Source organism: Artibeus jamaicensis, unplaced genomic scaffold (genome assembly GCF_021234435.1).
Source record: "Artibeus jamaicensis isolate MK-2021 breed Jamaican fruit bat unplaced genomic scaffold, CSHL_Jam_final contig_311, whole genome shotgun sequence".
Lineage (NCBI taxonomy): Eukaryota > Metazoa > Chordata > Mammalia > Chiroptera > Phyllostomidae > Artibeus > Artibeus jamaicensis.
Window position 1 is genome coordinate 1,841,015 of NW_026521717.1, and position 25,880 is coordinate 1,866,894.

Sequence of the window (25,880 nt, forward strand, 5' to 3'; positions counted from 1 at the left end):
CATAAGGTTTTTCTCCTTGATTTGTTGGTCAATAAATAGTCACTGGTTGATTTATCATTGTGTGAACACAGTTCAGAAAGCAAAACTATTGGCTTTGAGATTATAAATGTGATTGTTAAAAGAACTCCAATAAGCACAAATTATTCCTTATATGTGTGCAATGACTCTACGACAGTAGTTTGTTTTGGGAAGGATTTTAGTACCTTTTTAGTACAAGTATGAACTGGCTCTAGTATACAAAACATTTAAACTAAACCGTTATGTGTGATAATGTACTCTGCAAACATCAGTTCTGGGAGGAAAAAGATAAGCCCCCCAAAGCAGGGTTATAAGTGTATCTGGGAGCTGTAAACCCATGCAGACTCTAGAAATATGTGCCTTCCAAGAGCTGGAAAATTCTGAATCAACAACACATAATCAGCAAGTGTGACAAAGAGTTAAAGTATACAACCTTTCACAAAGTTTATTATGTAGTAAAGAGGTTTAAGATGCAGACCCAAAATGCAAACTAATGGCCAGTAGGCTAAATTGGGACCACTGAGGAAAAAAAAAGACCAATATATTGCCTCACATGGAACCTCTCTTCCATTCCAGTAAATAAGTTCTGTTTAGTCATGGCATATTACTCTTTTAATATATAAGGAGGGACCCAAAATAAAAAAAAATTTATTTTAAAAAAATTGTATTTTATTCTTACATGTTTAAATTTCAGTCACCTTCAAAGTACTCTCTAGCTGATGCAATACACCTAATCAAGACTTTTTCCCCAGTGCTCAAAACAGTTTTGAACTCCTCAATGTCGATGCATCTTAGTGCTTCTGCTGTTTTTTGTTTCACCTCTTCCACATCAGCAAAATGTTTCCCTTTGACCTTTTTCATCCAGAAAAACAAAAAAAAAAGGTTGCTCAGGCAAGATCAGGGGAATAGAGAAGGTGGGGCATGGGGGTCATGCCATTTTGGGCCCAAAACTGAACACTCAACATGGTGTGGGCAGGTGCACTTGTAAATCACCCATCATGAAATGGGCAAACTTATTGAAAGAGTCTTCAAAAAAAGTTCGCTGAAGCCGAATGCAGCCTCTCACAATAATACCAGATAGTACACAATACCAGCTGATACAGATGGGTTCCCTAGAACACTCACCTAGTGGGGGAAGCCTATACCACAATGGGCCTGCCCTCCAGAACATAATTTGGGTTTTTTTTTGCAGGGGGTTCCCCCTCATTTTCCTGAATTATATTTATTAATTTCTATTTAAAAGTTTTAAAACCTATAGTCATATATAAGATTACTGCAGAGTTTGCCTTTTATCTTTATTAGATTTAAATATTAAAATTATGCTAGGTTTATGAATTTGGGAGCTATCCAACATTTTGAAAAGATGCATACCTGGACCCAACAAACTTTTTAGTGATTTACCTTAAGAAAACAATAGTCAATATGCCTGGAGGTACAAAGATGTTCAATATAGCTCTGTTTATAACATTAAAAAACAAACTAAAAAATAAAAATAAAACCCCAAAATCTCATTACAGGGAAAAAATTAATTTAGGAGATTAATAAAATGAAATACTGCATAGCTTTTTATATGTGTGTGTATATACACATGCACAGTTCTATACTTAAGCTATGTTTTCTATTCAGTTATGTCTAGCCTCTCTTTTCCCCCTGAAACTATAAGACTACATATTACATAATAAGTAATGTGCCCTGGCTGGTATAGCTCAGTGGATTGAGTGCGGGCTGTGAACCAGAGGGTCACTGGTTTGATTCCCAGTCAGGGCACATGCCTGGGTTGCTGGCCAGGTTCCCAGTGGGGGCCATGTGAGAGGCAACCACAGATTGATGTTTCTCTCCCTCTCTCTCCTTCCCTCCTCCTCTCTCTAAAAATAAATTAAATATTTTTAAAAAATAAGTAATGCCAAATATAAGCTTTAATATAATTAGTCATTAAGAACTAATCATTACACTCTCTTATGTTCCACTTACTAGTTCCTTTGGACCCTGTGGTTTATGAACCAACATACTCACTTTTATTGTGTAAGTCAGCAATGTTGTTTTATATAAACTGTTCTTCACATAAGCACAATATTAATTGATACAATCATGGTTCAATTATTAGCAACTCTAAACCAAAAAATAAAAAGAATGCTAGTTACCTTTTGTGGCCTTTCTTAGCTTATCAATTCTAACTTGCACTTCAGAAAAAAAGGATATAATGATTATTAAATGCTAAGTTATTCACATGAAGAACTGTAGAATTCCAGAGCAACCAAATTATGTATAAATTTTACTACTATATATACTAGACTTTGGATTAATATAGGATTGATTTTTTTCTATAAAAAACAAGTAGGTTTAAAGCAATTATTTTCTAAAATCTTAGAACATTTACTACATCACTTCAAATTCTTGCAGGGTAACATTAGCCATTAAAAATGAAAAAAAAACAACAACAACAAAAAACACAGCGAGATCCTGTGTTTATATGAAACATACCTGATCTTCATAACCTTCAATTTTTACTGGAGTAAACTGGTCCAAGTTATACTGTGCAAATGCACTAAGAAAGAAAAGAGCAATTACTTAAAATTACTTACTTAATATCCTTAAAAATCACAAACAACTCATCTATCAACTAAAGTCACACAGCAAGTTAAATAAAACTGTAAGTCTCCATTACTGATCTTATACTTTTAAAATGAAGATATCCAGCTTTCAATGTTTAGCAAAAGAAAATTAAATTAGCTAATATAATTAGTCTTTTCATTAAAAACTCTGAAAATATAGGTTAGACTTCTGAATAATTCATATCAAATTATTCAGGCATATATTTAGTATACCAGGTAGTATACTAAATAGTACCTACCAGGAAACCAGGAAGGTACTGTGAGAGCAAAGAGTAATCAGACTGAACCTATGATCAAAGAGCTTATGCAGTTGAACAGAAGATAACAGATAAACATAAATACAGATGAAGTAGTACTACAGAAAGTACATAAGAGACTGACCAAAAAGCACCATGGAGAATATATATTTTTAAAAAGTACATTCTGCTGAAGGGTAAGAAAGAGAATTAGGGGTGATTTCCTAATGGATGTGATACTGAGAAATGGCCTTGAGATACTGGGTAGCCTCTCTGGTCTTGCAGAAATTAGAGGGATGGGGGGGGAAGAATATTTCAATTAGAAGGACCAGGATGAACAAAACATATGAAAAGATAGGTTAGGCCCAACATCAGAGAAAGCACTAAGCTCAATGCCTGGCACATCACAGGTGTTTGGCTGTATATAGTGAATTGACCTGAAAAGCCTGAATGATGGAATAATTTCTTCATTTGGGAGGCAAAAAGTAGTCACAGCAGTTTTCTGAGAAAGGACAATGTAGAACTACATCTAAAGATTAATCTGGCAGCAGTATGTATGACAAATTGGGCAATGAAGCAACCACTACCAGAAATGCTGAGTTTGAACTAGAAAATGGTAATGAGATAAATTCAAGAATAAAGCCTTTCTCTATTCTCACTTGAGTAATAATGTATTATGCAATTATATAACACATAAGAGTAGGAAAAACTCTTAGTACAAGTAATTATCTAAAAATATATAAAGATCACACTGTGTTTTATTAAATCTATAATCTGAGAATTTTCTTCCACTTAACAGAAAAGGTATTGAGAATTTTAAAATTTAGGAATATATCAAATCTAATCTACTTGGAAATTTTTCAGATTACTCTGGATGGCAGCACATTCACTGCATTTTCAGGTATTAGCTACTCTAGAAAGGAATGTTTTGTTTGACCAAAGCAATATTGATGAGTTAACAGGAGTCAAGTAAATGTAAAAATAGCAAAGTAGAATTAAATTATGAGCCATCAAATTCCTGACACTGCATGTTGGAAAAAAAGGGGGGGGAGTTACAGAAATGCATGAATGGGGATGGAGAAAGAATATTTATTCACTTCTGATTGTCTTAATTTATTAAAACTCTAATTTTCCTGGCAACAGCCTCAACACAGCCAGGCACTAAATAACCCTTAAATGAATTTATCTCAAAAGTATGTTTAAGATTTAAAAAAAGGACAGTCATGCACTGTGTAAGGATGTTTTAGTCAAGGATGAATTATATATGAGATGACAGTTCCATGTTATAATGGAGCAGAAAATTTCCTGTTGTCTAGTGATGTCTAACGCAATGCAGTGATGCTGGTGTAAACAAACCTACTGTGCTCGAGTCTTATAAAAGCATAACATATATTTATGTACAGTACATAATATGTTATAATAAACATATTACTCATTTACATACTTACTATATACTATTCCTTTAATCATTATTTTAGATTATACTCCTCTACTTATATGAAAACCCACATCATGTTATACCAGCAGCCTCACACATCTGGATTATCACATCTCTTGATTGCATCATTTTCTTTTGTGTTTGATTTAATCTTGTGTTGTTTTGTTTAATAATATGTTGTACACTCAGGTTTGTAGCCTAGGAGCAATAGGCTATACCACATAGCCCAGGTGGGTAGTAGGCTATACTGTCTAGGCTTGTGTAAGTACACTTTTGTACAATGATGAAATGGCCTAATGACACATATCTCAGAAAATGTCTTTTGATAAGTGGTACATAACTGTATTCTAAATCATTTAGAATTTAGTATTAATTTTCCAGCAAAAGACATGTTTAAATAATAAATTTGTATAATTTGGTCCAAAGCCTTCTACAATACATAATAACAAACTCCATCTCTCTATAACTTGGGAGTAGGTGAATAATAGGAAATCTGAAAAGGAGACAATGACTACGAAATAGATACCATTTTATCCTAAATGTTCCAATAGGTGACAACTATGCAGGAGACTCAGAAAGGTACTCACTAACTTAGGAATCAGCATATAGAATACCTATGTATGTTCAAAACCTGTTATTAGCTACAATGGGCCCCCATTTACCTCAACTATAAGAAGAGGGGTTTGGACTAAATGACTTCCAAAGTCCCTTCCAGTTCATTACCCACTCACCTAACCCTCCCCTTATGCAAATATTAAGGTGTAAAGCACTCTATTAGACATAGTAAAACAATTATTTCTCTGCCCTTGTAGAGTTCTGTAGCCCAATCATTCATTTCTAAGTCACCTGTTCCTGTATCTAGACTTTTACATCCTTTACTATTAGTCATTCACCAATCACGTTCTACACTTTTCACCATGTATTTCCTTCAGATTAGCCACATCATTTCACTTATTTACTATTCAAATCCGATTCATGATTTAAACTGAACTCAAAAACCAACTCTAAATTGAAATTAAAAATTTCTTCCAATGACCTTTGTTATGATGTTTTATTTCTTTTGGCCTGGTATTGAACATCTGAGTCCCCACTGAAAAAACCTCTAAGAGCCTTATTTATTTCATCGTCACAGTGAAGTCTGGCATTCATGTCTGTTGAATAAAGGCTATTTCTGAATGTTTCTAAGTGTGTTAGAACTGAGAATACCAATTTTTCAATATGTCTAATTTTACTATAAAACATATTGAGTTTGTGTCATTTAGTTAAGATGTCCAATTGGAATCACTCTTAAATGTTTTTTCCGTCTTACAAGGTAAAAAGAGAAAAAAATGATTAGAAGAGTTAAAGCAACAGGGAAAAGGTAGGAAAAGGGAGTAAAAGAAGTACATTTATGTGAGAAAGAGAAGCACCTGTACAAAAGAAATTCACTATCAAAAAATGCATTTGAAGAAGGGAACCATGGCTATCCATTTACTCTGGTGAAACTGCCATTGGGACACATTCTAGATGGTTTTGTGATGCCTTTCAAGCTTACGTAGTTTTGCAGCCTCAGTGATAGGTGATAAATTATCTTTTGAATTTGAAACCAGGCTTGAGGATGTTTAAAAAGTAACTCAGAAACAAGTTTAGTGAACAATGGGGATATTACTATGTTTACTTTAAAATTATTTCACAGAAAGGACACTGTGAACCAGAGTGATATAATTCCAAAATCAATTGATGATTTAAGACTGCAATTTTTATCCAGTGTGCTACAAAAACTTTTAAAACAAGCAATACCTGACTCTTTAGTCAGGGGCACTGACCTCTTTTCCTTTAGACTGTCAAATAAAAAACAATGACAACAGCCAACACAACAAATGCCATCCAGTGTGAATAAGTCAAAATTATGATAATAAAATAATGAGTCGACCCAGTTTTGTTGTCAGGATTTCAGTTCACATGTGCCATGAAATGAAAAAGGTTGAAAATCACTGATTTATAGTATTATACATTTCTGCACTTCATGGTTACCATTATGTATCTACAAAATTAACTCAAATGAATATTTACTTTTAAGAGATTCTGTGCCAAGAATACTACCGAAATCAACAAAAATCATCAATATTTTCTCAATTTGTTCAACTGGTTAACAATCATTTAAGAGAGTATAAAAACATGCGAGAAAACCTGAAGTTTCTACTGAAGATTAAATTTTTTTCTCTTGGGTTTATCTTAAAACATTTTATTATAAGTTACTGATTTCCTCACAGAGTTATTTCTTTTTAACAAATCAGAGTATCAGGTATTTCAATGTATATGAGGCCTGTCTGGAAAAATTCCAAGCATTAATATAATGAGAACTGTTTGTCTGACATCAATGTAACCTGGTAGCCAAGGAGAGTGGACTGGAATGCACACATGTGAACAAAGATGCCTTGAACTGTACTAGTCAGTGGGGCAGTAGATGTCTTGTTGTGAGCATGTGTACTGTGCGGCCGTCACATTCAAAATGACTGAGCAAGTACAGCAACGAATCTGCATCAAATTTTGTGTTAAGCTTGAATATTGCTCCATAGAAACCATTCATATGATTCAGAAGGCCACAGCTATGGACAACTGGTGACTGGCAGCTCCATCATGGCAATGCGCCCACTCACACATCACAGCTTGTGCAGTTTTGGGGGGATACACCAAACACTCAGGTGATTCAATTCCCCTTCAGCCTATATTTGGCATCCTGTGACTTCTGGCTTTTCCCAAAACTAAAATTTCCTTTGAAAGAAGAAGAAATTTCAGACTGCGGATGAGATTCAGGAAAATATGACAGGGCATCTGATGGCTACTGGGACAACTATGTGAGGTCCCAAGGTGCCTATTCTCAAGGGACTGAGGCATCACTGTCCTATGTACAATGTTTCTTATTATCTTCCTCAATAAGTGCCCTTATTTTTCAAATTACATGGCGGGATACTTTCTGGGCAGACTTCATATACCTTTGAAACATGGACCAACTACTACTGTCCCTGAAATGTGGTTCATAATACAACACAAGAAAAATTGTAATTCACATCCCAACTGCTTTTCAGAATAAGTCCAAGTTATTTAATTTAAGTGTAACAATCATAATTGGGTAAATACTTCTTTGGACAAATAAAATTCAATATTTTCAATACTTTTAAATCTAATATATGACTATTTCATACCACTATATAATTATGAATATTTATCTGATCTTCATTAAACCATATTCTGCCATGGGAACAACTCTTGTCTTTCAACAAGTAAAGTTTCTCATTTTCTTAAAAAAGCAAACAAACCAAAAAAAGAAAAACCCTACTAATTTTTACAGCTAGCTGAAACAGCCCACAAATTAATTTATCACAGAGAAATCAAAGGAAAAGTTCATTTTGAACATTAAAAGCTCATAAATAGTGTATATTTCTTTATTTTCATAAGACTTGTAAACATGCTATGAAGTTTTAGAAAGAAAATTAATTTTACTTGAATATACAAAATAATTTAAGTAAAGTTTATAAAACTTAGGAGTATGCAGCTATTTACTCAGAAGCTAACAGCCAAAGTCAAAGGTACAAAGTAAACTGATTTCTACAAAGCATTTTAATGTAATAATTAACAGGGGTAGAAACAACACAAGTTTCCAGTGATAGATGAATAAACAAAATGTGATATACTAATATACACATTAGGTATTAAAAAGGAAATTCTGACACATGCTACACCATGGCAAAACCTTTAAGACATTATATTAAGTAGAATAAACTAGTTGCAAAATGACAAATGCTGTATGATTCCACTTATAAGGTGCCTGGAGAAGTCAAATTCATAGATACAGAAAATAGAATAGTGGTTGCCAAGGGGCTTGGGGGAGGTGAGAATGGGAAATTATTGTTTAATGGTAAGGAGTTTTGATTTGGGATAATGAAAAATGTTCTGGAGACAGATGGTGGTAATGATTATTCAACAATCAATGTGAATGTACTTAATGAGAGAGAACTGTAAACCTGAAAGTGATAAAAAAGATAAATTTTACTGGTAGTTACAAAATAGTCAAGAAGGTGTAAAGTACAAGATAGAGAATATAGTGAATAATATTGTAATAAGTATGTATGGTGTCCAGGCAGGTCTTGGAAAATATGAAAGGGATTACTTTGTGACTTATGTGACTGACCATTACTCTGTACACCTGAAACTATAACAAAATAATAATGTCAACTGTAACTGAAAAATAAAATTTAAAAAGATAAACTTTATGTATATAGATTTTTCCCACAGTAAAAAAAAGTAAGTATAAACTGCTATTGAAAACAACAGAAATTTAATCAAAAGCAGTATCAGACTGATAAAGCCTTCAAATACTACAAATACAGAATCAGAGCAAATTTCCTTCATTAGTTAGGATTTCACATGTTGGATAGTGAAATAGGATAAAAATAGTTAAATAGATACTAAACACTCTTTGTACGGCACCTAAAAATCTGTTCAATTTCAGCATTTTCAAGTGAGTAATAAAGTTGGTTAGCCTATGATATGGGTCTTCAGGTCTTATTTTGGAAGATGGCTGTGTAAAGAGAATTAGTAATTTCTTTGAAATCCTAAGATAGTTGTGGCAAAGTAATGATTCTGGTCATTTAGTTCAAAGATAATGTATTGAGATTCAGAATTGTTCAGTTCTCTGAATCACTCACAAATCTGGTAAATATTTGTAAGTAATTATGTGTCAATTACTATGTTATGTTTTTGTGGATGAATAAAATCTCATAACCATCAAAATTCTTTTTAGGGTCAAACAAAATAAAAAGTAAAATCATAATTTTAAATATCTAAGTTTCTAAAATAATTTTATACAACTTTGCAAAAGCCAAAATGTTGCAGTGTGTATAAAAGCCACTGCTAAACATACAATGAGTAGAGAATCACATGTTATAATTATGTCCTTATTTCTCTCTGATAAAAATTTCTCTTCTAGCCTAGTGCATATGTATGATTCTATATAGTTGAACTTGTGCCAATATCTATTCCAGGGATCCGTGCTTAAAAACCACTTTTAAAACATTTTTCCTAACTCACTTTCATTATGTTAATATAATAATATATAATACTTACTGGGCTGCTCCTTCCCTGAGAAGATTATCATTGTTAAGTAGTAACCGAACATCTGTAAAACAAATATTGTTTTCTATGTTACTATTTTTCTATTTTTGAAATTTCTATGTAATAAATGCAGTTATTTTGGTCACGTTCTAACACCCCCGACCCCTGGCCCAAGATGTAAGCAAGATCAAAATATCACTCTGACAACCAAAGCATGCACAAAAACATATCATGGTATTAATTTAAAAATTTGTTAGGAAACAGAAGAGGAAATGAAACAGAAACACAAGTTATTTTATATGCAAGCAGACTGTAATGTATCTCCAAAGAAACTGAAGATAAGCTACAGCAAAAAGATGGTGTGATAAGATCTGCAAACTAATCACAGTGCCTCTAGTTTGACAATACTGAGTTTCGAATGAGCTCATCCTACAGAAAATTGGTTAATGAAGAAACACTTGTGAATGGAGTACAGAAGTATGCATTTCTGTCCTCAAAAAGAAGATGAATATATTTACTCTGATATGGTAGGTGCTTTATTTGATTCAGCAATTCATTGTGGTTATCAATTCTTAATTCTGTCCTAATTATTACATAGACATTTGTCTATTAATCATTAAAACATAACTTTAAAATAGTTCTTATTAGAAAATTCAAGCACTATGGAAATCATAAAGAAAAAAATCACAATTTCACCAAAAACAACCAAATTTCTACTCATCTTCATATATTTTTTCATTATTTTTCCTATGACCTTGGCTGTTTTACATTGTTGCTATAATAAAGTACACACCACAGTGCATCCTAATTTTTCATTAAATAAAAATAACACAAGTAACCTAAGTATCTCCCATTAAGAAACTGGTTTAATAATATACAAATGTACTATATAGTTCTTATAAACAATGTAAAATTGGGTAGCCATTAAAAGTAATATAGATATGTATTTAACAACAATGAAAAACATCCATACTATAACAAACAGGAAGGGAGAAACTCAACATGTACATTACTGTCATATTTATGCAATGTTATGTGTGTTATCTAAATTGAGAGACATTAGAAGAATTTCATTTAAACAGTGGAGAACTAGAGGGTATAATTTTGCATGATTTTTAGGGTTTTTTGGGGGATACTTTACAATGGAGTAAATTCTACAAAAATAACAAAGCTATTCCAAAAAGAAACGTATTTCCTATTCACATACCTCTTTTTAGTAGTAGGACTTGATTTAAAAAACAATCTCTTCTGCTAACCACTAAATTACACTAATTTGATTTTTAAATTAACTGACTTCAAACAATGGAAGCTTCTGCTTAACATAAACATTAACAATTATAGTTATTTCCACCTCACAAAGCAAATGGGGAAATTTTCTTTGATTAATATTGTTCTTTCATCTTCAATATTTAAAGCATAATCATTAAATGTGAAATTTACAGGCTAGTGTATCTTTTCCAGTTTTAAATGAAAAAATAATTTAAAAGCAGAATCTATTTGATCAAATAGCTTTATTCTGAAAAATAAGACCATGTTTTTATTTTTAGGATTTTACTTTATTTTTAGAGAGGGGGGAAGCAAGTAAGAAAAAGAGGGAAAGAAATGTCAATGTGTGGTTGCCTCTCACATGCCCCCTACTGGGGACCTAGCCTGCAACCCAGGCACATGCCCTGACTGGGAATCAAATTCACGACCCCTTGGGTCGTGGTTCCAGGCTGGCACTCAATCCACTGAGTCACACTAGCTGGGACAGACCATGCTTTTAACATAAACAGAGTACAGTGGAAGAAACAGAGAATTTGAATAAAATACTACTCATAAAGAAGAGATTTTAGGCTGTAGTTCTAATCTAAGCTATAGAATAGTGGGCGGGTAGCTTAATAAAAAAAAGCGCATATTTCAGAGTCAAAGCCCAGATCTACCAATTTGGTTTTTGAGAATAAAGACCAAAAATCTGTTTCAATGATTCTAATGTAGCTGGTCTAGGAAACAGAATTTGAGAACCATTGAACTGACAAGATTCTATAACTATAATTCTAAAATCTGTGGCTTCTCTTGAAATCATTCTAATACCAATGTTATCAACTAAGATAGAATGAAAATAATTGAATTAATATGACATTTCCCCCTCAAATATTTAATTACTTTTTAACTCTAAAATAGCCCCTCAGTTAAAACTTTTATAGTATTTTATATTCCACTTTTATTCCATAGCTCACTATCCATCCCAGACCTATTGAATGGCTCATCCAAAATGCCCAAATTTACTGTATCTCACACACAAATCAATTCAATATGAATTTCCAATGAGACTTAGAAAAGCAATTTCTAGGACTCATACATTCTTTTAGGCCCTGTCTGAGTTACGAATTTGTAGGGCATTTAATTCAGGGAAAAAAGAGAAAGTGAAAAACTTGCTTAGAATCATAATTTACTCTTTGCTCTGTGAGTTGTACAGAAGTCTGATGACCATTGATTTTAGGGCAGTTTAACCCTTAACTAAGTTATTGTACATGCCTACTTCTGAACCTCAGGAGGAGACAGTGTCTGTCTTCTTCATCTTCTTTAATGCCCCAACAATCAAATGTATTAATGTATATTTCGGTTATAGAAGCTGAATATTAAAACAAATTAAAAACTACAGACAGAAATACTTCTGAATCCTCCCCAACTTCTAAATTCACTACTACAGATTTTATAGCTATCCTAAAAGGCAAAATTATTTTAATTTCCAGAGATTTTTTTACTATGTAGATTTACCATTCTTCCTCTAAGTGTACAAGTGGTTAAATTTTAAATGCATAAGAAGTACCACATGTGCTGCATAAACTAAGTCATGTATTATTATAGTTTGTGAATAATTTAAGAGATTTTCAAGGGTATTTTTAATGGAACAATTTTGGCTTCTTAAACCCAATCTCTTTTGAGGCAAGTATTCATTATAACTTACACCAGTGATTTTCAATCTTTTCCATCTCACGGCACACATAAACTAATTACTAAAATTCTGTGGCACACCAAAATATATATTGTATTTTTTGCTGATTAGACAAAATAGGTATAATTTTGATTCATTCACACCAGTTGTCTACTATTTGTTGGCTCTTGTCATTTTTTTCATTTGACCATCTAAGGAAAAGAGGTCAGCATCTCTCACTAAGTAATCAGGTATTGCATGCTTTAAAAATTCTTGTGGCACACTGGTTAAAAATCACTATCTTACACTATGAATAAAAATGACTGATTAAACTTTTTAATAAACATGTTTAAATAGTTTACCCCAGGTTAGAATGTTTTAAAAAATAGAAAAACCCAATATAAGTTCATTTTAATTTAAGACATGGTATAGGCCAAATATACATGAATTAGAAATAGCACATTTAAAGTGTTTGTGGCAGCTTATTCTTAAAAATGCTTATGAAAAGTTCTGTAAAAAAGATCACTACAGGCCAATTTCCTGGTGACTTTCAAATGCATCATTCTTAGTGTTCAAGAGGAGCTGTTGCAACAGTTTTTATAACAACCAGGAGTTGCTGTAAATTTATACAAGAGTTTAAAATTTGATCTACAGGTGAATAATTATAAAAATGTTTCATCAGTGACGTTTATAAAAAAGCATACCATAAACTAATATATGAGATCTAATTTAAATAACAAATGTTTTTACATGCGCTGTCATCTAAGTATGATGAAACGATGTCCCCTTACCCGCTTTTTGGCTGTTCATATTAATCTAGTATGTTTTTCTTTACAAAAAATACAAAAATGAATTTCCCAATTCCAAAAAATAGTTAAAATTAAAAAGTTCTTGTCTTTTAAAATAACATTTCTTTTAAGAGGATTAATTTATTCAAACAATTACCATGTATGTCAAATACATTATATTCTACCCATTACAAAATCCAGATTGACAAAAATTTTCATGTTTTCTTCTACATACTCCCCCTTAGCTTAGTTATTTTGGTTATATCATTTACTCTTTTAAAGAGTGATTGGTGTATCAAGTCTTAGTGTTATGAATTAAACACTTACCATTAAACACCTCATTAAATTCTCCAGGAGGGGCATGAATGATGAATTTTGCTGCAATACGTACCTAAAATAGAAATGAAGATATAAATGTTCCATTGTATAGGCATCTAAAAAAATAGCAAAAAAAAAAGCAAAATTATACTTTTTTGAACTTTTATAGAAAATGGCTTAAGAAACATGTAAAGATAGCAATGCTTTACTCAAACACCTAAAGTTTATTATTGTTTTAATCATTTACTATTATATCACAATGTATAGGGGAAATATAAAATATATGTCTGTAATCAACAACCTAACTTTACACCTTGAAGAAGAAAAAGAACAAATGAAGCCTACAGTTAGTCGGAAGAAGAAATATAAAATACTAGAGCAGAAATAAATAATACAGAGACAATAGAGAAAATCAAGAAAACTAAGAGCTGGTTTTTTTGAAAAGATAAACAAAATTGACAAGACCATTTAGCTAGACTTAACAAGAAAAAAGAGAAGATTTATAAGTAAAATCAGAAATGAAAGCGGAACTGTTATAAATGATACAAGAATACAAATGATCATAAGAGACTATTATGAACAACTATAAGCCAACAAATTGGACAACCTAAAAGAAATTGGTAATTCCTAAAAACACAAAACCTGCCAAGACTGAATCGTAATGAAACAGAAAATCTGAACAAACCAGTAACAAGTAAGGAGATTAAATCAGTAACCAAGAACCTTCCAACAGACAAAAAGTTCAGGACCAGACAGCCTCACTGGTAAATTCTGCCAAATGTTCTAAGAATAATTAATACCAGTCCTTCTCAAACTCTTTCAAAAAAAAATAGGAGAGGAAACTCTTTCAAATTTGTAAATGGCCAGTATTAGCCTGATACAAGGACCAGACAAGGACACCAAGAGAAAAGAAAATCACAGGCCCGTATCCACGGTAATCATAGATGTAAAAATCCTCAACAAAACATTAGCAAATAGAATTCAATAAAACATTAAAAGGATCCTACACCATTATCAAGTGGGATTTATTCCAGGCATGTAAACACAGATGACTCAACATCTGTAAATCACTGTGACACAACATATTAACAAAATGAAGGATAAACATATGATTATCTCAACAGATGCAGAAAAGGTATTTGACAAAATTCAACATCCACCTATGATTACAATTCTCAACAAAGCAGATATAGAAAGAACATACTTCAACATAATAAATGACAAGACCACAGCTAATATCATACTCAAAGGAAGAAGCTGAAAGCATTCCCTTTGAGAGCAGGACAAACACGATGACCAGTCTTACCATTTTTGTTCACATAGCATTGGAAGCCCCAGCCACAGCAATCAGACAAGATATAAAAGACCTCCAAACTAGAAATGAGTAAGTAAAACCACCACTATTTGCAGATAAAACCCTAAAGACTCCATTAAAAAATATACTCTGGAGACCTACATATTTTTATTAACCAATGTCACCCCAATAAATTCAATAAAACAAAAGACATTACAATAACGTGGCGTCTTTTACGTATAGTTGTTTAATGGTAGAATAGAGAAGCGATCACAGACACCAGTTAGAACAGAGTCCATAAAGTTGCAGGATACAAAATTATACCCAAAAATCATATAGATGACATATAATTATGTGTTTACAAAGTCATAAATTAGCGAAAAATATAGAAAGGAAGAGGGGGAGAATGGTTAGATCTGACTGGATCTTAGGAAACTTTAGCTGAAACATAAGTGAGACAGAAAATATCAACTGTTATACTGACAGGCATATTTTAACAGAATAACGACTATGTTTGATAAAGATCATTAATCACTAACAAAAATACATCTGAGAGGTTAAATGACATGCCCAATATTACAGTTGAGTGGAGAAGTCTTAAGCATTTATAAGTTTTCCAATCACTACACAGACACCTCTGACTCAAATGAGACAGTGTTCCTAAAGGTGCAGTCCTTGAACAAGCTGCTGCAGCAGCAACAGCAGCACCAGTGATTATGTCTGAAATGTGCATGCGTGAGTACCTACCTGACCAACTTAATTAGACTCTGGAAATGAGGCCAGGAAACACTATTTAAACAAGGTTTCCAGGTGACTTTTTAATGCACATTCAAGTATTTGCAGAGTTAAGGGACCATCCTTGGCAAAAACAAAAGCCTTGGCTTATTTTCTTATTTCCCACTTTACTAACATTGTGATTTATTTGATGTGGGAATTAAAAATGGTAAGAATAGAAAATATTTAGCTTTGTACATACAAGGGTCCAGAAGAAGTCCAGCCATTGTTAGTAACAAGAATGTTTTCCCCACCATTGATGTAACCTGGCAGCCAAGGAAAGTGGACTGAAATGCACATGCGTGGACAATGATGACTTCACTGCACTAGTCAGTGGGGGCAGTAGATGCCTTGTGTGAGCATGTGTACTGTGTGGCCATCACATTCATAATGACTGAGCAAGTATAGCAACGAAACTGCATCAAATTTTGTGTTAAGCTTGAATACTGCTCCATGGAAACTATTCAGATGAATCAGAAGGCCAAGCTATGGGCAAATGGTGACTGGCAGCTTCATCACAACAGTGCTCCTGTTCATGCATGTCTCATAGAGTTTTTTGGTGAAACATCAAATCACTCAGGTGACTCAGCCCCCTTATAGCCCAGATTTGGCACCCTGTAATTTCTGGCTTTTCCCAAAACTAAAAACTACTTTGCAATTAAAGAGATTTCAGACCATCAATGAGATTCAGGGAAATACAAGGAGGCAGCTGATGTCAAATGGGACTACTGTGTGAGGTCTTAAGGTGCCTACTTTGAAGGGGACTGAGGTGTCATTGTCCTATGTGCAATGTTTCTTGTATCTTATATCTTCTTCAAAAATGTCTCTATTTTTTATATTACATGGCTAGATACCTTCTGGACAGACCTCATATACGTTCGGTGTATGTGCATGAATCTAAGTTTTCAGAAGAGACAGATGAAAAAGGAGCACATATGGCTAGAATGAAGATGTTCCTAGTTAGAGGCCATGTATGTGACAAGGCCTTAAAGAGGTTAGAAAATGTTAATTAAAAAAATGAAAGCCTTTATAGTCTGGAACATTAAAAAGTTTGAAGCAAAATTAATACTGTTGGATAGTACTGAGCAATTAACAATGATGAGGATGTTAACAAAATTAGGATTCTCTAATTAGTGCTTCCCAACCCCTTAACATGGATCATGTCATATATTCTTCACAACAACCCTATGAGGTAGTTACTATTATATTTGCACACTTTTAGATGAAGTATGTGAAACAGGAGAAGTACTGTATTTTGCTGTGTATAGTGCGCTCCCAGGTATACTGTGTATTCATGTTTTTGGTCCAAATTTTCAGGAAAAAATCTTTCGTTTTAATTTTTAATTCATTTTTGTATTTATTTAGATTCTTGTTTTTTGTCCTATAAAGAAATTTAAGCATTTATTTTTTAACATATTACGGTACAAGAAATTTTATGTAATGAATATAAAACACAAAAACAGATACAAGGTATTTCGAGTACCACCTATGTATAATGTGCACCCTAATTGTGCCCTCAAAAGTTTGGACAAAAAAAGTGCATGTTATACATGGCAAAATATGGTAACTGTCAGTCTGATTCCTGAATATACACACTTTATTTACATTATGCTGCTTCTCAGATATAAAAGTTTTGGTAGAATGAGTAAAATCCAGCCAGCCAAAACCGAACAAGGCAGGATGTAACAGTATAGCCACCAAACAACTGCTCAAATATAACATTTTTCTTGTTATTTAAAATGTTAATAACATAAGTGAAACACAAATTTCTTGAAAGACACAAAAACCAAAGTTCACTCAAGAAGAAATAGACCATTTGAATAGTCCTAAACCTATTTTAAAAGTTGAATTTGTTGTTAAGACCCTTCCAACAAATAAAACTCTGGGTTTTTTTACACCTAACATTAAAAAAAAATAACAATTATACACATTTTATTCCAGAAAACAGAAGTGAACACCTTCCAAGTCATTTTAAGAGAATAGGACTATCCTCTATCTACCAACGACTAAATAAATGGAGCCACTTTAAGATGAAACTGGAACTGCCATCCAGAGAAATAGAACTGCCTTGCAGGTATTATGCCTCAAACCTTTGGAATATTAAAACTGGGCAAAATAACCTTTGGACTGTCCCAAACAACTATTTGCGAAGATAACAAGAAAGCAGTTATTATGGCTAAGGAACTAAAAATTAAAAACACTGTTTAGAATTAGCATTGTTATGTTAGCTTATCTGCACCAATGAAATGCCTCCTTCTACTGATGTAACTGTTCCCCTTCCCATTCCCATACATAACCTTCGTCTCCTAATTGCAACACTGTTTGGATTTTTGCCTGAATCAGTGCTTCCAAAAATAGGTATTTTTCTTTCCTCTCAGATAATGCTTGTTGACTCTCACTTTGTTTATATTTTTGGTTTTATTTTTAGGTTAGCACAACTAACAGACCCAAATCTCTCAAGAACATGGATGCAGAAATCCTCAATAAAAAATTACTAAGTTGAATCCACACTTCCAACAAAGGACTTGTAACCAAAATATGTACTCTTAAAACTGAAAGTTCAGAAAATAGCAAACAAAAGACTAGAATAGACACTTCCAAGAGGATATGCAGAAGACAGATAAGTGCACAAAAGGATGTGCAATATTGTTAATGATTAGGAAAATGAATATTGACATCATGAAATACTACTACATATGTAATAGAATGGCTAAAACAAAAAGAGTGATAATACCAAGTGCTAATGAAGGTGCAAAACTATTTGAACAGTCTAGTGAACTACTAAATATGTTCCAAGGCTCACTGCTAACCCAGCAGAGAACAGCTTGACAATTTCTTGTAAAGTTACTCACACACAATATGACACAACAATCCCACTCCTGGTTATGTGCCCTAAATAAATGCAAATCTATGTTCACACAAAAATCTATTCACAATTGCTCAACCCAATGCACAACCCAAATGTCCACAAATGGGTATATGAATAAATAAATGATGGTGTGTTCACACAGAATACTACTCAATAAAAAGGAACATGTTATGAATACATGCAACAATGAATCTCAATCTCGAAGCTGAATGAAAGAAAACAGTTTCAAAAAGTTTCACGGTAATAATTACCATGTTGCGTTTATATGACATTCTCAAATAAACAATATTATAGCAATGGAGGACAGATCAACTATTTCCAGGGGCTGGGCAGTGGGGTGGGGAGGGTAAAAGTTAATCTCCCTCTCTTCTGAACTTCCTTTCTCTTATGTAAATACCTAATTTCTCCAAAAAAAGAAATGAGGAGAAGTAAGAAAATAAAGTTTTGGGGATGATGCAACTGCATGACAGCTAGATTTTGGTAGTGCTTACGTGAATCTATACATGGCTGCAGGTCATCATAAACAGGGCAGTGTTCTTTTACTATATTCTAATTAAAATATATTTATATGTTTTCAAATTATTTCTTAAAATATTTAAGAGGATTAATAAAATCAAAAGGCAAAATATAAATAATTAATTTTAAATACTCAAGGGCAGAGTATGGTATGGAAGATAGTGCATGCTAACCACAGACTGGAATCTACTATGATTATGTAAATGTCTTAATTTCCTCCACTTTCAACCGAGATAAGGAGTTCTTAAAAGGCATTTAAAAGAAAATCTTAATCATTACCACAGGCAACAATCATCAGCAGGTTACCACAATTTTTGTCAAATATTTCTTTTGAAAACTCTTAATTAACTTATACATTACCTATAAAACTGGCAAAAAATTAAAGAATCGATAGTAAGCAGTATATATATATGTGTGTGTGTGTGTGTGCACATACATACATAGCATATTTAGTGATATGATTAACTAGGTGATAAGCTTTAAAAATTCTAATTGATTTCACCAAACCAACTTGGATTATAACAGCTATGCCTAAAATCTGGTCTCTCTGAATTTCACCAGCTAAGAAGAATTTGATTTCTGGATTTTTCACGTGCTAGAGAAAAAAATCGTGTCTGGCACAGCAATGGCTTCCCCCAAAACTGTTTAATTTTCAAGGTATTTTCTAAACACTGCTACAGACTAAACATTCCCCAACATCCATTCTTCCTAGCTAACATTTTTAATTTCAAAAATTACTTACTCTATCGCATTTCTAAACCCAAGGAAGAAAAAACGTTATACGAGAGGTCCTAGAATGAATTTCTGAAAATAACAAAACATATTTTTCCTCTAACACACATGGAATTATACTTTATTTACCCCCAGGAATATTATAGGGTTTTTTCCCCCTGGAAGAGTGCAGTGAATTATGAGATACATTCCTAGGTCCACTGCTGAATCTTCTGCATTAACCATCGTCTTTCATATGATATTATTTGAAATCAAGTCCTTCTAAATTGGAGTCAGATTCAAGAAAGAGTTGTTAAGTAGCAGGTAAGAATGAGCAGTCAGACAGGAAATAAAGACAGGATCCTCACCATTAAAATCTAACAGAGAACTTAATACAGGAGGCTAGAAGCCAGAGGAAGACATGTCTAGCCAATTAACTCAGCAGTTCTGAACTTAGTTTGATAAGACTACCAGGTGTCCCAAGCATTACAAGCAAAAACTGTGTGTGTGTGTGTGTGTGTGTGTGTGTGTGTGTGTGTGTGTGTGTGTTGAGGGGGGGAATCCTTGAGACTGGGCTGAGAAAAGGGGCTTCTGTAACAATCTTACTAGGATTACTGGGTATGGGATTGAACAGGAGAAAGAGGGAGCCTATGAAAGGGGGGACTGGGCCTCTGTAACAATTTCACTAAGACAAAGAACCTTTACTAACTGTGAAAGAAAGCCTTTGTAACTGTATATTATTCCCAAGAAGAGAAGGAGGAGGAACCTAAAAGCTGACTGAGGTATATAACCCCTGAACCCCAATAGTCAAGGTACTTAGATTACCTAAGTACCCACTAAGCAGCCTTGGCTCAAGTATATAGTACAACCTTATTAACAAGCTTGCTAACAACTTTATGAGTACCTGCTTGCAGCTTTATGCTCTTGTGCTTCATAAATAAACTTGCTATCTCATTTCCACTATACACGTTTGTCTCTCACTTGAATTTGTGTCTTGTGGGCAAGACAAGAACCCAGACGGGAGAGAGCCTGTTAACTCTCTCTCCCAAGCTATTACTTTTATTGAATTTCTGAACTGCAATTCTAGATTGGGGGTGGGGGTGTCTTGGTTTTGTTGGTAAGGTGGCTAGATGGGAGATTAACTCTTATCCATGTTAGTTACCAGCAGCTGACAGGTGTACCTCATAACAGTCCCACCAAGAAGTATAGTTTTGAGAAGTTAACCTATTAATTACAGCTTAATGTATTAACATTGGCTAAAAGCCAAAAGAGCTGTATTTTTTCGTTTCTTTCTCTTGGATCCAAACATTATTTTGTATAACATACACAAAAGAGAATCATAGTATAAAAAGTATATTCCATTATATTGTGTTTGTAAGAGTGGATACCACAAGTGACTATAAAAATCAAGGATATAGAAAACATATATCACATACTGTTTTTAAAGACTGCAACCCAGGCATGTGCCCTGACTGAGAATTGAACCACCAACCCTTTGGTCCACAGGCCAGCACTCAATCCACTGAGCCATTCCAGCCAGGGCACATGTCATACATTTTTAAAAGTTCCAAAAATGCTTCTAAAAAATGTCTAATGAATTTAGCTGTCATCATTCAGGAAGTAATTGCAAGAAGAGGTTACTACCCAGTTATCACAGAGGTACTAGCTAACACTAAGTGTTAACCAAGGTGACTTTAAATTAATATTCCATTTCTTCTCACAAACAATTTACTTAAAGACTTCAATGGTTATCCTGGAAGTAATGAATAATTCATTTTTGTATGCAAAAATTCTAGTAGGGCTATTTAGGCACTGTTGCAGTTTACCATGAGCCACTGTCTCATTAAAATCAAGTTAAGCCAATTTTGGGTTAAACAAGATTCTAATTACTTGAGTTCTAATTAAGATATGATCATATCTACCATTTTTGTTTGTTTACAACTGTTTGAACCAACTCATTAGTTTTGAGACCCAAAATCAAATTGTTCTAGTTTAGACTTTATAAAAACTAAGTGAATGGGTGAATTTTTTGGTGCTTCTTCTATGACTAAACATATTTAACTTCACTTTAAATTATCATTAAACAACTACACAAATTGTGCTTGCTGTAGTTGTTTAGTGATAATTCTAGGAGGGCTGTAACTGTTTAATTCAAACTTTCATGTGACAAAAAACTTGTCTTTCGATATACTCTACCAAAACTGTTAACTTCAAAAGTTCTCTCTTTTGACCCAGCAATTTTATAACCAGGTATTTACATAACAGAAACAATGCATATGTCCACAAAAAGATGCACAAGATTTTATAGCAGCCTTACCCCAAATAGACATCAGGAAAAAAAATGGCTAAGTAAACTGGGGTACTGATACGAGTAATGCCATTAACGAATCTCAAAAACATGCTGAGGCCTTGGTCAGGTAACTCAGTTGGTTAGAGTGTCATCTCGATAAACCAAGGTTACAGGTTCTATCCCTGGCAAGGGCACATACAAAAATCAACTAATGAATGCATAAATAAGTGAAACAACAAATCAATGTCTGTCTCTAAAAATCAAGTAGAAGAAATAAAGAAACATAACATACTGAGTGGAAAGGAACCAGACATACACAAAAATATACACTGTATGAGTCCATTTATATGACATCCCAAACCAGGGAAAACTAATCCACGGTGATAAAGAATATGGTTTGGAAAAGGGTGTGGGGATTGATCAGAAAGAGGAATGAGGGAACTTTCTGAGTTGATAGAAAATTTTCATCTTATTTTGAGTGAATGGTGTGATTGCATAGGTTTATATTAATTCTGAAAATCCACTGACCTAAACATTTAAGACGTGTGCACTGTATAGCGGGCAAATTATATCTTACCTTAAAAAAATGCAAAACAACTCTCTCAAATATAAGATAGTATATCTTATTTCTTATTCTTTATGTATAAATGTTTATTAATTAAAAAACTTGGTAACCATGCTAATTAAGGAATTAGATATTAGTTTGTTTTCTAATAAACAATTATTCACAAACCTTTTAACATTAATTTTTATTGCTAAAAATTCATAAAATGTATTTATCCAACCATTGATTTTCTAATGAAAAGCACAGTAAAAAAAATTAAAGGTAAAATGTTAAAGAAACAAAATATAGGACCTTACAACTTTCAGCCAAGATGGAGGTGTAAGACAGATATACTGTGCTTCATTGCACAACCAAGAGAAAGACAACAACAAATTAAAAAAAAAAAGAACTGACAAAAAATCAAACTGTATGGGGTCTGACAGCCAAGGAGTTGAAGAAACATTCCTCCAGATGGGTAGGATGGGCAGAGATGGGCAGCTGAAGATGGCAGGACATGTGACAAGGCGAGGCAGGGGATGGTGGTTCAGGCTGTCCCACATTTGTATGCGGATAATCCGGGAGGAACAACTAGGGAAGCAGACAGACCACACAATCCAGTATTTTAGTGTGGAAAACTAAAGCCTCAAAACCTCTGGCTGTAAAAATTTGTGGGGGTTGAGACAATAGGAGAAACTCCCAGCCGCACAGGACAGTTCGCTGGAGAAAGAACATATACCAACCCACCCACCCAGGAATCAGCACCAGAAGGGCCTGATTTGCTTGTGGGTAGCAGGGGAAGTGACTGAAAGTGGGGTGAGAGCTGAGCAAGTGGCACAGTTCCCTCTCTGACCCCTCCTCCACAAGCAGTGAAGTGGACCCTCCTGCCCTGGTGAATACCTAAAGCTCTGCCCCTTACAACAAAACATTTGCACCAAAATAAAGAAATATGCCCCAAATGAAAGAATAGATCAAAACTCAAAAAAAAAGAACTAAGTGATGGGGAAAGAGCCAATTTATCAGATGCACAGTTCAAACACTGGTAATCAGAATGCTCATAGAAATGGTTGAATATGGATGCAAAACAGAGGAAGAAGTGAAGGAAGAAGTGAAGACTATGTGGATTGAAACAAAGGAAAATGTACAGGAAACCAACAGTGAAGGGAAGGAAACTGGGACTCAAATCAATGTTTTGGAGGAGGAGGGAGAAATAAATACTCAACTGGAACAGAACAAACAAGAATTCAAAGAAATGAGGAGAGGCCTAGGAACCTATGGGGCAATTTTAAATATTCCAACATCTGGACTTCCGCCAAGATGGAGGCATAGGTGGATGTGCCGTGCCTTCTCACACAACCAAGTTTAGAGACAACTTAATATTAGCAACAGAAAACAGCCAGAACACAGAAAATTGAACTTTTCGGAAGTCCGTTAACAACAAATTCTTCAGCCTGACCGGTAAGGGGCGAAACCAGCAGCTGGTGGAGCGGGGTTGCACAGGAAAACTCAGTCAGACGGACTCAGGCGCACCGAATCCAGGCGCAGGGTTGGACCTAGTGAGCGACCAAGCGAGTGACCGCAAGGAAACAGCGAGGGAGCAGGGCTGCGGGTTGACTGTGGTCGTGCATTGGTGTGCGGATAGACAAGTGAGGGAGTGGACGATTGGACCGGGACCCAGCGGTCCCCACGGCAAGCGGCAGCGGAGGGCCCCACCATTTCCCTGCTCTGACCCCACCTCCACATACAGCGTCATAACCCAGCAACTCTGAGTGGCCCAGCCCAGGTGAACCACCTAAGCCTCTGCTCCTCACCCAGTGGCACAAAACAGCAGAGGGGGCCGCCATTTCCCCGCTCCGACCACACCCCCGCATACAGCATCACAACCCAGCGACCTGGTAGTCCAAGGTTCCGCTCCTCACACTTATAGGGCACGATCAGATCAAAAATGGCTCAAGAAGATCTCAAAGCCCCAGAGCCTATAAATCTAAGTGATGAAGAAATAGCAAAACTCTCAGACGCACAGTTTAAAACACTGGTTGGTGATCAGGATCCTCACAGAACTGGTTGATTATAGCCACAAATTAGACAAATATATGAAGGCGAAACTAATTAAAATGAATGGAATTGCACAGGAAACCAATAGCAATGAAAAGGAAACTGGGACTCAAATCAATGAAGTAGACCAGAAGAAAGCAAATAATGGCCAAACAGAAAAGAGTCAAGAAGCAAGAATTCAAAGAAATGAGGAGAGTGTTAGGAACCTCCAGGACATCTTTAAACGCTCCAACATCCGAATTATAGGGATACCAGAAGGGGGAAAGGCACAGCCACCAGTGGAAAACTTATTTGAACAAATAATAAAGGAGAATTTCCCCAATCTGGCAAAGGAAATAGAATTCCAGGAAATCCAGGAAGCTCAGAGAGTCCCAAAGAAGTTGGACCCAAGAAGGAACATACCAAGGCACATCATAATTACATTAGCCAAAATTAAAATGAAGGAGAGAATCCTAGAAGCAGCAAGAGCTAAGGGGACAGTCACCTACAAAGGAGTCCCCATCAGACTGTCAGCGGATTTCTCAAAAGAGACCTTTCAGGCAAGAAGGGGCTGGAAAGAGGTATTCCAAGTCATGAAATCTAAAGACCTACAACCAAGATTGCTCTATCCAGCAAAGTTTTCATTTAGAATGGAAGGACAAATAAAGTGCTTCTCAGATAAGATCAAATTCAAGGAGTTCATCATCACCAAGCCCTTATTATATGAAATGTTAAAGGGACTTATCTAAGGAAAAGAAGTTAAAGAAACATCAACAGTGCAAGGACAACAAACTCACAGTTATTAACAACCACACCTAAAACAAAAGCAAACTAAGAGGACAGCTAGATCAGGAGCAGAACCACAGAAATGAAGATCACATGGAGGGTTAGCAACAGGGGAGTGGGAGGAGGAGAAGGGGGGAGAAGGTACAGAAAATAAGTAGCATAGACAGTAGATAGGAAATAGATGGGGCACAAGAATAGCATGGGAAAAATAGAATCTAAAGAACTTGAGACACATGGACATAAACTAAAGGGGGGGTAATGGTGGGGATGGGGGGTAGGGTGGAGGGGAATGAAGGGGGGGAATAGAACAACTGTAACAGCATAATCAATAAAAAATATATATATGTAAAAAAAAATAAATGTTCCAACATCTGAATTATAGAGATGCAGGAGGAGAAAGGGAAGAGCAAGAAATTAAGAAAATGAATTTGAAAAAATGATGAAGGAAAATTTCCCCAATGTGGCAAAGGAAGTAAGACTTCCAGGAAGTCCAGAAAGCTCAGAGTCCCAAAGAAATTGGACCCAAGGAGATATATGCTAAGACACATCATAATTAAATTACCCAAAATTAAAGATAAAGAGAAAGCCTTAAAAGCAGCAAGAGAAAGGGAGTTAACTTACAAAGGAGGTCCCATAAGACTATC

At 34.5% G+C, this 25,880-nt stretch overlaps 1 protein-coding gene across 1 annotated transcript in view; it reads right to left on the reverse strand.

Moving 5' to 3' along the window:
* Window positions 1-25,880, reverse strand: part of CAPZA2 (capping actin protein of muscle Z-line subunit alpha 2) — a 62,395-nt gene that overhangs the window by 21,282 nt on the left and 15,233 nt on the right. Inside the window, exons 2-4 of the mRNA XM_037130733.2 lie at window positions 13,431-13,494; window positions 9,411-9,462; window positions 2,500-2,563 (exon numbers count right to left, since the gene is read on the reverse strand). Of these exons, the coding sequence (XP_036986628.1) occupies window positions 2,500-2,563; window positions 9,411-9,462; window positions 13,431-13,494 (180 nt within the window). The remainder of the gene's footprint in view (window positions 1-2,499; window positions 2,564-9,410; window positions 9,463-13,430; window positions 13,495-25,880) is intronic.